Below are 13,574 nucleotides of genomic sequence, written 5' to 3'. Positions count from 1 at the left end.
TGAATATAGAGCATTAGCTTAACTGAACTTTCATGTTGGACTGGACTGGACTGGACTATTTAAGCTATCTAAAAAGAAAATTGACTGCTCATGGTTATGTTTTTAACAGTCCCTGGTCATAGCTAGACTATACATCCCTAATTCCGATCCTTTTGCAGCAAAACATGAGGTTGTGTTCAACCATTCAAAAATTGACTTCAACCTTTAGTCTCTATTAAAATGAAATACTGTAAACATCTCTTCTTTTCCACCTGATGAAGCCAATGAAGGTAAGTGTGATTACTGAGAAAGCAGCATTGTCAAATGGACAGTGTGGACACCTTGCTCCTCAGTTTCATACAATTATTGTGTTTGGATGAATCTAATTGGCTTGTAAATCCATTAATCAATCTGTTACATCTTGAGATAGATGTCAAATATTTAATATACAGTACAAAGAGCCCCTTGCCATATAACCAGAGTCCTATATTGGAGAGTGAACCTCCCATTTTTATGCTAACTTGTCCTCATTTTATATCCAAAACAAGTGACATGGGTCTGAGATAAGCTCCGTCTAAAATTAGTCCAACCTTTTGGTTGGTTGAAATAAACACAAAAGCTAGGATATCTACAAAAAGTATACATGTAAAAACAAAACATTTGAATATATATAAAATAGTTTTATCTCCATCAAAAATATGCAACCATTACATAAATAGTAAGAAAATAAAAGATTCTCAATTCTCCAGACATGAACAGGCACCAGTTAGTTGGCAGCTAGGAATATGTGTTGTAGGTAAATCACATTAATATCAAATTTGAAAATTATCATTGAGCTAACTATCAGTTTTGTTTGCAAATCAACCCTTTCATCAGGAATTTATTTTAGTGGAATAGGAATATAGAATTAAATATTCCCATTTAAGCTGTTATTGGAATTCTCAAAAACAAATAATCTGGAAAATTTAATTACCTGATGACAAGACAACATAATATATGTTACATAAAAACAATCTAGTTATAAACTTAAAATAATTTGATCAGAAGAATTTTTTTGTGAAACTGAGTGATGACATTTTAAATTTTGATCTGACTACAATCTAGATAATTCTATTTATAAAGGTGTTTAAATCTTGTACAATGATAGGTTTTCCCGTAAAAGGGGTCTATTGTATCATTCACTACTAAGGTACCCTTCTTTCTTTTAGTGACAATATTTAGACTTCAATAGCAACAAATAGCACATGATTATGACAAGTTGGACAATATATAATATACATGTGATGGATTATGCCTTTAGTGGATTTCAGATTTTATTTTCTATTGACAGCCTTTCAGCTAAAGATTCCTGGTGCCAATACTATACCTATGATAGGTATAGTGATAAAATGAGTTGATAGTGATTTGATTATGGAAGCCTTAGTGATCTTACATTAATACACATAATACATATAATTCAAATTGAAATATCTTATTATGTATTGTCAATAAAATTCCACCTAAATTAGTAAAATATCTACAGAAAAAAAAATACAAAATATAACAAGGACGCTTTATTTGGATCAGTATAATGGTATGTTAACCTTATAGGGATTGTAAAAGAGGTTTCTAAATTTCTATGTGTATTAGGGATACGTTTGTGATTCTTACAATTTCCATAAACTAAATTTAAAATGACAGAATTGTCAATGTTCTTTGATATTATTAGCTGCTTGTGTGATAGTTACAACATGAATGCTTAGTTAAATGGAATTGCAAGATCAACTGATATCTGAAAATTGGAATGGTGTAAATTCCATCAGTAGCCCCGAAACATCTCTTTTAAAATAGTAATAATATTAATCTCTCTATAAAGGTAACTTCAGTTCTCATTGTAAGTAGACAATACTTTGATGATAAACAGCATAAATGGCAGTTATAAGTTGTCTCTAAATGACATACAAAGGCAAGAGAACCTCCTTTAGATACAAAACGTAAATTAATGTCACAACTGTAAGTATTGGTTACATTATAAATATCCAAAAAAGAAACAATAATGACAAAAAAATGAGCAAAAAAACAGTTGTTCCTGTGGAGAATGGAATAATGATGATTATATATATGCTACCTGAGAATATGATGAAAAGGATTTATAAAAATATGTTATAAAACTATATACCAATATATAAATAAGTGACCATAATATATACTCCAGAAAAAAGATAACAATAATACTTATAAAAATATACAGTAAAGCAAGATCTATTACATTCTACACTTTTTAATATCAAGACATGGATGAGCAAAACTTCACAAAAATACAATAGTAACATAGATGAACATACCGTAACATACGCATAACATGAATACTTTGAAGTGATTGTAAAGAGATTTTCCTTTTTTTATGAGTATTGGGATGTCACAAATGTGATTCAAGAATATTTTGCAATTATTGACGTCATCAAACACTTAGTTTAAGCGCAATTGCAGGAACCACATACTTCTGACTGACAATTGGAACAATGCAAATCGATGCTATCAGTGTCCCTGACACTCTTAAAATTCAGAAAACCTCCTTACAATCCCTTAATAGCAATCTAAATGATGATAATATGAAAATCTGATACAACTGTAAAATCACAGTTGTTAGAGTTGCTTGTGCTCTTTTATCTATTTAAAATGGTATCTAGCTGTCGACCTGAGGAATCAGAGACTTTGATGTTCGATTTGAACAATTTGCTCACACTGACTGAAACAGATCTAGTGCTCCATGAATTGATTTCCAGTTGATCTGAGCCTTCCCCATTGATTCCTCCCCATTCAACTATTTAACACAGTATCTTTATGTCACCATTACAATTTTGAAAATTTGTAAACCTGTTGATTATTGTTCAGAGATGTTTCAATTTCATTCTCATATCAAATAATTTTCACTTATACTTTTATATTTCTCTTCAGGTTACTATTAATGCAGTCTAATTAAAATTAGACTCAACCTTTGTTTAGCTTTTATATTTAATATAGCCACTTCAGTTAAGGTCTAACGACTGCCCTCTTAAACATTCATCAATTAACATTTTGTGGCTATATTAAAAATAAAAGATTATAAAAAACGAATGAGTGAATGAATACAATTTTAAAACGAAATGTAGCCTGTTGTTGTCGACATGAATATGATTTAAGTATATCAAATTATACATACAATAAGTAGGGGGAATACAGGTGCAAGTGATCAATATTGTTGAACCTATCAGATAGAGGTTGATACATCCGCCATTTTTTCGCCAATCAACAGATCAATTCCACCGACATTTGCTACATGTATTCTTCCTGATTGGCTAGTGATTTAAATCGATGTGACCAGGTAAAAAATATGCTAGTCTGCCCCTAGCACCAATAAAACATAATTTGAATAATCAAAATAGTTCATAGACTTAAAAATATAGATATGTATGTATATAGAATGTATTTGATACTTTAAGTTTCATCACAGGCTAGTTTTTGTGAAAATCTTTATATTGTTTTATGAATGTAGATCCAAAAGTTGACAAGGATTTTCATAACCTGACCTGAGAAATATATATTTGTTTCTCAGTCATACGTTAATTATATACTAAATGATTCATGTTGTCATAGATGATTTTTCTCGTTTTATTTCTGTCACACCACCAAAATGAACCAGATATGTTCGATTTCCCCATTTAATTGTTCTAGGTTGCATAATTGCTTTCATGAGCATGACAATTTGAAGAAATTCTCTTAGAAACCAAACTAAAACAAAAGTCAGTTTGGAAAATGGCAGTTTGGCATTCTGTAATGAAAAGAAGGTAACATTATCATAAGAAGAAAATATGGAAAAGAGGTAAAAATCATCCATGTTAGCCTAGTCGTCAGGGTGGTACCTGAATTAAGCCCCAGCCCAGAATTTGACTTCTCTCAAAATGTACTTCAGTTCAGCAGTGATTGATTAATTTGTAGTGGCTTTCATTTTAAAATGGGACTTGGGCAGCTCAGAATCATCAGAAATGCAGTCTCTGGGCTTTAAGTTTCAAAATTTCATGGAGGAAAACCCCCAAACCGTGATGTCATGATATATTAATGCTTAATATCCACTTGGGACCAATATCGTCAGCCCATCATATCCAAATACAGGTTTTGACATGGTCTTATTGACTCGTGTGAACTAAGCTCACTACAATTCGGTTTATTGGTGTGGATATGAGATTGATGCTATTCAAATCTGACTAATCAGATTGCAATTTAGACAAAACACAAATAGATTTGCCGCCACCAGTTTGAAGAGATAAGAACACACTCTTTCCATTCATTAATTAGAATGGTTATGATTTTCTGTCAGCTTCAATACTTTACCGAAAATCTTATTCAATTCTGTATCGCCTATATTAATCAAAATATTTAGTGACACAATTTTCGTTTTGTTTACATTCGTGATCAAGGCAGCATAACAAGTGATTTGATTTGATTGGCTGAGATTCCCCAGAAAAGGCAAATTCTGATTGGATAATATTTATCTATGAATACGTAATTTCCCAGACTTGTATGACCATGGCCTTGAGGATGTAAGGCAAATGGGGGAGCAGTTTGGACACGATGCGCTCAGCCCTACCAAGTCTGGTAAGTCTGTCATGTGATACATTTCTAAAAAATGACCTGCTTTAATCTATGTATTTGAGTTTACTTGTTTTACTTTAACAGAAAAAGATCTGTTTATTTCAGCCTTGTGAATTAGAGTTATTTAAATATTAACTCACCTGTACTATTGATAATTGAATATAATCACGTATAATCCAAAGCGTAACATGACCAATAAAAAACAGATATGGGTTGAAACCAAAATAATAATGTAAAAAAAATGCTGAATAGGCACCTAATACTAAACATTCTACAGCAGGTTCAATTAACAATGTTGTAAAGGTCATCATTGTAAGTCTTAATCGTAACCATCTGTAATACAAATATAAATAACCAACAATCAATACACCAATTCTAATGTTAAAACCCAAAATCTTTTATTCAATGTATGCAATGACACCAATGAGTATGAGTATATTGTCATCACACTCTCTTCAAATCACTTAACCTTTCCGTATTAGTTATATCATTTGGCTTTATGAACATACTTTTGAACAAAAATAATTTATTAACTAACTTAAAACAGATTTGGACTAATTATTATCAATTTTTTTGTTTTTTTTTCTTATTCAATATTTGTTTTTTTTCTTTATTCAATATTTGTTTTTTTTTTCTTTATCCAATATTTGGTTTTTATTCTTTATTTAATCGTTTAATTTTTCTTTATCCAATATTTGTTTAATTTTTCTTTATTTAATCATCTAATTTTTCTTTATTCAAAATTTGTTGGTTTTTTTCTTTATTCAATATTTATTGTTTTTTTTTCTTTATTCAATATTTGTTTTTTTTCTTTATTCAATATTTGTTTTTTTTTTCTTTATTCAATATTTGGTTTTTATTCTTTATTCAATCGTTTAATTTTTCTTTATCCAATATTTGTTTAATTTTTCTTTATTTAATCATCTAATTTTTCTTTATTCAAAATTTGTTGGTTTTTTTCTTTATTCAATATTTATTGTTTTTTTTTCTTTATTCAATATTTGTTTTTTTCCTTATTCAACATTTGTTTTTTTTTTCTTTATCCAATATTTCTTTAATTTTTCTTTATTTAATCATTTAATTTTTCTTCATTCAGAATTTGTTGTTTTTTTTCTTCATTCAATATTTTTTCTTTTCTTTATTCAATATTTGTTTTTTTTCCTTTATTCAGTATTTGTTTTTTTTTTCTTTATTCAATATTTAGTGTTTTTTTCTTTATTCAATATGTTTTTTTCCTTATTCAACATTTGTTTTTTTTTCTTTATCTAATCGTTTAATTTTTCTTTATTCAGAATTTGTTGGTTTTTTCTTTATCCAATATTTGCATTTAATTCTTTATATAATCGTTTAATTTTTTTTCCTTATTCAATATTTGTTTTTTTTCTTTATTCAGAATTTGTTCTTTTTTCTCTTTATTCAATATTGATTGTTTTTTTTCTTTATTCAATATTTGTTTTTTTTTCTCTATATTCAATATTATATTTTTCACCCAATAGTGTGTTGACAATAGTCTACCTACCTTATGATTCTATCAGAAAACTTAGAAATAGTCGGATTAGCAACATTTTGTTGAGCAGGATATGCTGATACTATTAGATGATAACCACTGAAATTATACAACATTTATACACATGTTCATTCAAACTTATCATTGTATTTTCATTATTCTTTTTCGTCTTCTTTAAATTGATCAAAAGTCATTTTATAAAAATTCTCACAATCAATACCATTCTGTTCCAAAGTGTGGCAAATTTTTGGATCAATTTTTTTTTTCTTTTCTGAATTTAAAAGATGTCTTTCATCTTATTTAATATTAACAAGAACTCATTGTATGCTTGCCACTTATATTGATAATATTTCGATATTTGAAAGATTTTTAAAGAATAATCAAGAACAATATATTGGACTGTATTTAATCTAATCAAATGCCTAAAAGAATTGTCAAAAAAATTAGCAAATATCCAAAGTGGCAAAATAACATGCCAGTAAGGACAAGGCATTACTAAATAAGACATGTATAGATATTTCTATTCATATTTTCAATACATTTATAGATAAAAAATTCTTACGCTTGAAAAACTTTCGATGTTAAAAAGAAATCTTCAGCCAAATATTGACCAAAATATTCCAAGCCATTGATTTCATCCACTATGGACTTTCTAAATGTATATGACATGCCAGTGGCACAAAGCAATCCCAAAGCATTAATAGACAGATAATATCTTGAGACAACACAGCCAAAATATACCTAAATAATATAAATAATAAACACAAATAAATAAAGCACAATAACAAACACACATAAAATCATAGCACAGCCATTACTCATTAAAATATTTTAAGTAAAACACATAATACAACAAAAAGGAAAAAAAATGGTAATTAGTTATAAATTATTTCTTTTCTTGCTTGGAACAAAAAACAACATCTGATAAAAGATAAATGTAAATAACTGTCAATAATTTAACTGCTTTTGTGATTGTTGTTTTGTTGTTTTTAGTTTCTTTTGTATTATATGTTGTGTTCCTTTGTTTGAAGGTTAAAATTGTAAAAACAGGCCTAATTTTTACCCTAAGAAATATTATATTTATTATTCTTCCATGGGTGATCATTAACTTGGTTTCTACTTTTGTAATGGACAATGATCCATGGCCTACATGTATATAATTTCATACCCATTTTAAAGTGACAGGTTTGATATCCATTTTACGAATCATACCTTTTTATCTAAGTTAATCAGTAACAGTGTTCATATCTCACTGTCACAATTTGAGCCTTTAAATCCAGAATTATCCATGTTTGAAAGTTAAAATGATTCTCGTAGATGACATAAAGAATAACATGTTTTTTAGCTTCTGTTTTAATATTTATAAAAAGGACATGTAGAAAATTACTAGAAATAGAAAGTGAAATTTTTGAAAGGATTTTGCTTTTTTTGTACATTTCTAGTACTTTTGAAGCCTAATTTACATATATTCAAGACCCAAATCAACCCCCAATATGGCAAACCTGTTGTTCCTTAAAGAAATTTAGAAATAAAAACAGAAGCAATAAAAAAAAATCCATACACAACTTTGTATTGACTTGATATTAATCTTTGTTTTACTGCATATAGATAAAAAACAATCAAAAATAGATGCAGAAAACTAAATTATCTACAACATTTATTTTGCAAAAACTCTTTATCAAACTCAATCAAAAATAAAGAGACAAAGTCAAACATACTTTTTCTAGCATTCCAGCTAAACCAGGCTGATCTGTTACAAATGGCAATTGATGAACTAAGCCAACCTTTGGATCGGCTAATTTTTCCACCATATCTAGTAGAATTTCTGTGGATGCCATAATTCTACTGGTACTTATCCAGATATATCCATAGCTAGCTGCATTATAAGCTGGTAAAATATTATTTACCATTGGATTAACTATACCATCACATCCACCTTAAATACAATCACTTCCAATCAGATTACAATTTTGTTTCTGTTTTTTCTGATATTTATCGTCTCTATTGCAATCTTACAAAGTTATTAAATTGAGGTCAAAGTTATTAAATTGAGGTCAAAGTTATTAAATTGAGGTCAAAATGATTCATTCCGTATTTTTTCTGTTGGCTAAATGACTTTTAGCTTTTAAGCTATTCAATCAAATACACACATACAATCAACATTGGACTGGCTATACATAAGTTAAAAATTAAGTTCAACACCAATGGTGGTTTTCCCTTTAGTTTTTAACAAGATCTGATCTGGTTGAATATATCAGTTACCAAAAATTTCAATTATAATTTCCACAGATCATTGATGGCACATGTAGCAATCACAATCAAAAACATAAACCAATTAGATGTTTAATTCTAAGACTTTGCCTGACAGTAGATCAGAAACCACAAGTTTGTCTCTGTCAGCTAAAAGTCTAATTGAATCATGCTGTATTTGTTACCTCTATGGGAAGTTTCCTTCTAGGAAGTTGTATTTACCACGATTCTTTTAGGGGTACATTTGAAAATTTATTATGGAGAGTATGTGCTCTGGAGAGAAATATACTTTATTTGGATAAAATTTACATAACACATGTTCATTTAGAATTCAGATTGGTTGTTGAACATTGATAAATCACAACTCGTCATATTGTGTCATAAGTCGTGAATTCAATATAATTTTAGCTACGAGGGTTATCCAGTAGAAAACATGACTTCAGAGTATAATTCAAAGCAACAAGTGCTATTTACTATCTTGGAAGTCATATTTTCCATATTTTCCAGAGATAACATATATATACATGTCTGCCTTAAATTTAAAAAGATACAAACCAAAGAATAATCTTGTTGATACATGAGGATAACATTCTCTCAACTCATTAACCAATGTAACAGCAGGATCATTTTCATCATGAAAACAAAATAATAACTCAAACTGAAACAAAAATGAAAATTCTGTTCTGTCAAAATAGAAATGTAAACGTAGGTAATAATGAATATCTAAAAATCAAAATAGAGTAGCTATAGTTCAACAGGCAAGGGGTATATAGTAGTGCTGGGTATCGTCAATCATGTCACGATAAGATACATATCGTGATACAAGGGTAATGGGATAAAAATTAACATGTTATCTTTACTTTATAACGGTGATATTTGGTAATATAGTGGATAGAAGTGGTTAGCGTCCACTGTTTGTTATATGATAAAACAACTTATAAAAATCAGCACTTTTTATGGAATTAAAGGTATTTCCAAGTATCGATACCGGGCGTTGCGATATGATACGCATATCGTGGCATGTCGTATCACGATACATCAATTCACGGATATATCGTGCCAACACTAGTATATAGTCAAGTGAAGTTCAGAAGACTAAGCCATAAGGGGCAGTTCAATCTTTTAACAAAGTTTAGAAAGTTAGGCAGCCTAATGAAATTAATGGAAAACTATAGACCAAAGTCCTGAGAGATATGTCGCTAAACTTATCTGAATTATTGCTGGTAAGTTTCAAAACAATGTAAACCTTTATAACTCACTATGTTTTGTGTTGGAAAACTTATGTCCATATTTAAGTAAACAAACCACATTTAATTACCATAGTACTTATTGAGGCATGGAAGAACTTGTCATTAAGCATAATTTTACAATGCTTTTAATAATGAATTTATTACTTACTGCCCCTTAAGGTATCTTACCAACAAGACAAACTGACCTTATTAATGTCTATGATAAAGAAAATATATAATAAGACTTAGGCCTACATACCTTTGGATAATCAAGTTGAAAATGGCTTTCTAAATTAATCCGTAATAAAGGATCTGTACCTAATAGTGGTTTAATGACTGACACTCCTTGGTTACCATTTGGGTTACCATTGTACAATATGTTTGGACGGAAAGCTGATTTTTTGTGCAGTTTACATTTTCTGTCAAAAAAAAACACATATATTGTCATAAAAGTCTCTGTAATTGACTGAGTCTACAGTAGCTATTGAATCTGACATCCGTTTTGGTGATATGAAATATCAATTTAAAAAATCAGTTTTTGACAATATTTTCAAATTTGATTCTTTGCTTGAAAAATTGATAAATATAATATTTGGGATAAAAATTTTAAATATAAACTGACAAAACTTACGGGGGTTGCCAATTTGTTTTGGATGTAAACAAGTTGTTTGAGACTTGTAGATGGAATATGCTTAATTGTTGTTACAGACAGATATTGTCCAAGCGTCAAGGACTAGCATTTACTGCGAGGCAAGTCATGTTTTTGGTCCTGTTATTAACTATCCTAAAAATCCACTTTTCAATAATAGATTCACATCTTTTTAATTTTGGCTCTTCAGATATACTTTTGAACTTCAAAGGATAATTTGAAAATTCATTTAGTTACATATCATGACCTTCATCAAAATTTTACCAATGAATCTATTCTATATAAATGGAATTGGATACACTCAATTTCAGCTGTATAGATTAATCAAGGGAAGCGACAAGTCAAATTTAAAAGGGTACTAACTATAATAATTAAGCACATTTTTGAACAATGATATTCCTTGACAAATGTCTTTATCCATCAATGATTTCAAGAAATACTTACGCGTAAACAAGTGAAAGAAATATCATAAAAGTACTCAAACAATAGAGTACCAATGCCAGGATCCCAAATATCAAAGTGATGTTTGACCATGTCTGTGGTTCAAAATATATCATACTGTAATCTCTAAAAATAAACAATGTATTCCTAGTTTTATAAACAGGTAAAGCAAATAATATCAATAACACTGAGTTCTTCATCTTCCTTGTAATGTCTTATCAATATCAGAATTTTAAACAGCTATATTCATTACTCAGCAATACTGCTGCTTCTATGTTCGGATAGGAACAGGGTCACTTTGAAATAAACAGTCAAACTTATTTCCCAATATTGATAATAATTAGGCCTACTATATCAAATATATACTTATATAAAAACAAAAGAGCGTGCAGGCTGAAACAAATAAAAATCAATATATTTTTGTGATTTTTTAATTGTTGCAAAACATATAAAACATTGTACCATACAACTATAATTATGCAAATAACTCCTTTCAAGTACTTGTTGGTTCTTATGTGCTATAGTGGTCTAATTAATGACTTTATAAAAGTGATACTATGTCTTAGAATGAACATAAAATTTAAGAATTTTAAACTTGGCCAATAAGAGCATATATTCATCAGTAGATATACCTGGTGTCATAAATAACATAACAGGATCCTTATATAATCCAATAAATCCAAAAAACTTAGTAATTATCCATAAATATGCTAATAACTATTGAAAAACGCTTAGTATCAAGATTTTTCAATTTTCCAGATTTTACAGGGATTTTGTTGTAATTTTATGACACCAGGTAAGTTCACTGATGAATATATACTCATATTGATCATTCTTGAGAATTTTATGTTCATTCTTTATTACAGCTTCCCAAAGGCCAAATCATTTTTCAGAATGAAAACCTTAACATGTGTTGTGTCCGTGTGTACTGTATTATATGTATACTGTAGTAAATGAAAGCCTAAAATCAAATAAACAATTTAAAAGCAACTGCAACAGAAAGTGATCAGTTCCCTGCAACAGAAAGTGATCAGTTCCCTGCAACAGAAAGTGATCAGTTCCCTGCAACAGAAAGTGATCAGTTCCCTGCAACAGAAAGTGATCAGTTCCCTGCAACAGAAAGTGATCAGTTCCCTGCAACAGAAAGTGATCAGTTCCGGTCGATATCAATTTCAGAACATTTTTCATTGAAAAAGTGTCACTACTGGTACCATGTAGCTAGTATTGAGCTGTACCCTGTAATAGAGTTAATGTTCAGAATAAATTGATGAATGTATTCTATTTTTACTTGTCTTTTTTTGCCCAGTATAGGCTTTTGGTTTGAATAAACTGGCATCCAAAACTTTATAACATGAAGGTGTATTATTTTTTGATTACTGTACTGACTTCAATTACCTCTAATAACTCATACACCCACTACTCTCTCAATTAAACATTTTCAGACAATAATTGTTTATATTGACAGATGGTTTTTAGACAAGTTATATTCATTGTTTCATATTGATCCTTGATAGTTGTACATGCATTGCAAGTTCATTAATGTCATTTGCAAAGACAACAACAACTGAAATAGACATTTTGTGCCAAAATATTCAACAACAGTCTTAGGAAGACAAAAATGTGTATTTTTATACACAATCTATGTGTATGATCAATGACATGATGGAGACAATTTGGACCAAATTTCAAAGTTGGTCTAAGTTGGTGCAAGTCTGAAAACAGTGGTCTGAGATGTCCTTCAACAGACAAGTCCGCCATCTGTTGGACCAATTGGAGGAATTTCTTAGCTACTAAGCTAATCAGTAATGGTTTTCACAGCTCACTGTGAATCCAAATCCATGTGTGTCCAGAAATATCAGCGTAAAGACATATAAGCTTATAGAGTGCATACTACAGAGATATGATGGTATTAACAGGGGTTATAGTTAACTTGGCACCTAATCAAATTGGCCACAGATTCGGTCACAAAATGGCCCCTCAAATTTGGATAAAAAGGTTGACTATAACCCCTGTCTACTATAAACAGTAACTGCAAATCTATCAGTATCAGGTATATTTTGTAGTTGGCATTTCATTTCATACAATGCCAATGGCAAAACTTGATTCAATATACATCCGAGATAGTTTTACCGCCTACCAGTGTTAGATGGTGATAAGAACATAGTGACCGGCGTTACTACTGTGAACAATCCTAACCTTTATCATTACTTTTATATATAATCTTACTTCTTCCTGAGTTGGTGATACTGATATTATAGACATAGGCCATAGCCTTCATAGCTATTGGCCAAGTGATACTGATGATAATGATAGCCTGTTCTTAAAATCTCAGAGTTAGCCTAGACAACGTCGTCGCTGCCACTGACAGCTGAGTGAGTGACAAATTGGCATTAGCAACTTACATTTATTGCTGCGTTTTCATCGACACAAGTCACGGACCACTTATCGGTTACTTAATACTAACCACAAATCGTTACATTCTCCTACTACAAACTTTTCATTGCGTTTGAACAAGAATAGGCCTATCGTCAGAACTCAGACGTCTTAGGCCAGTCGAAGTGTTGGCAATGTCTTGTAGAGCTACCTGTGTTAGGGGGTCAAATATTTCATGAAGGTGAAGGTCGTTATGAGAAGGGTATCATCTTATTTTAGGATTCAGATTTGCGCTCGCAATATCAGTTTAGAACACCAAGAGAAATATGCCATTTTGAAGAAAGAAATATATAAGACTGTCATAATAAGAATCTTGAAATACAAATTTTAAAGTTTTTAGTTTTGAAGCAAACTTTGTTGTAACTTGTGGTTTCCTTTCTTAAATTTGGCATATCCAAAATGCTGTTATTCCATTGGTTGATTTAATTACACGTGGAAATGCTAAAACGAAAGTCGTGTTTCGTTTGTTTACTAG

General features: G+C 30.0%; 1 protein-coding gene across 1 annotated transcript; it reads right to left on the bottom strand.

Annotated features, from left to right (window-relative positions):
* Positions 1-3,580: 3,580 nt before the first annotated feature.
* On the bottom strand, positions 3,581-13,232 carry LOTGIDRAFT_235024 (hypothetical protein; the record flags this gene model as incomplete). Its single annotated transcript, XM_009063483.1, has 9 exons — positions 13,069-13,232; positions 10,670-10,792; positions 9,836-9,995; positions 8,903-9,005; positions 7,816-8,033; positions 6,660-6,838; positions 6,110-6,196; positions 4,731-4,923; positions 3,581-3,769 (listed from the first exon to the last, which is right to left on the bottom strand). Exons 2-9 carry the CDS (start codon positions 10,780-10,782, stop codon positions 3,581-3,583), a joined length of 1,242 nt encoding a protein of 413 aa, XP_009061731.1. The 5' UTR covers positions 10,783-10,792; positions 13,069-13,232.
* Between the last annotated feature and the right edge of the window lie 342 nt (positions 13,233-13,574).

The sequence above is a fragment of the Lottia gigantea genome, assembly GCF_000327385.1.
Source record: "Lottia gigantea unplaced genomic scaffold LOTGIsca_58, whole genome shotgun sequence".
Lineage (NCBI taxonomy): Eukaryota > Metazoa > Mollusca > Gastropoda > Lottiidae > Lottia > Lottia gigantea.
Note: the sequence above shows the minus strand (reverse complement) of the source record. Positions and strands in the feature narration are given on the sequence as shown.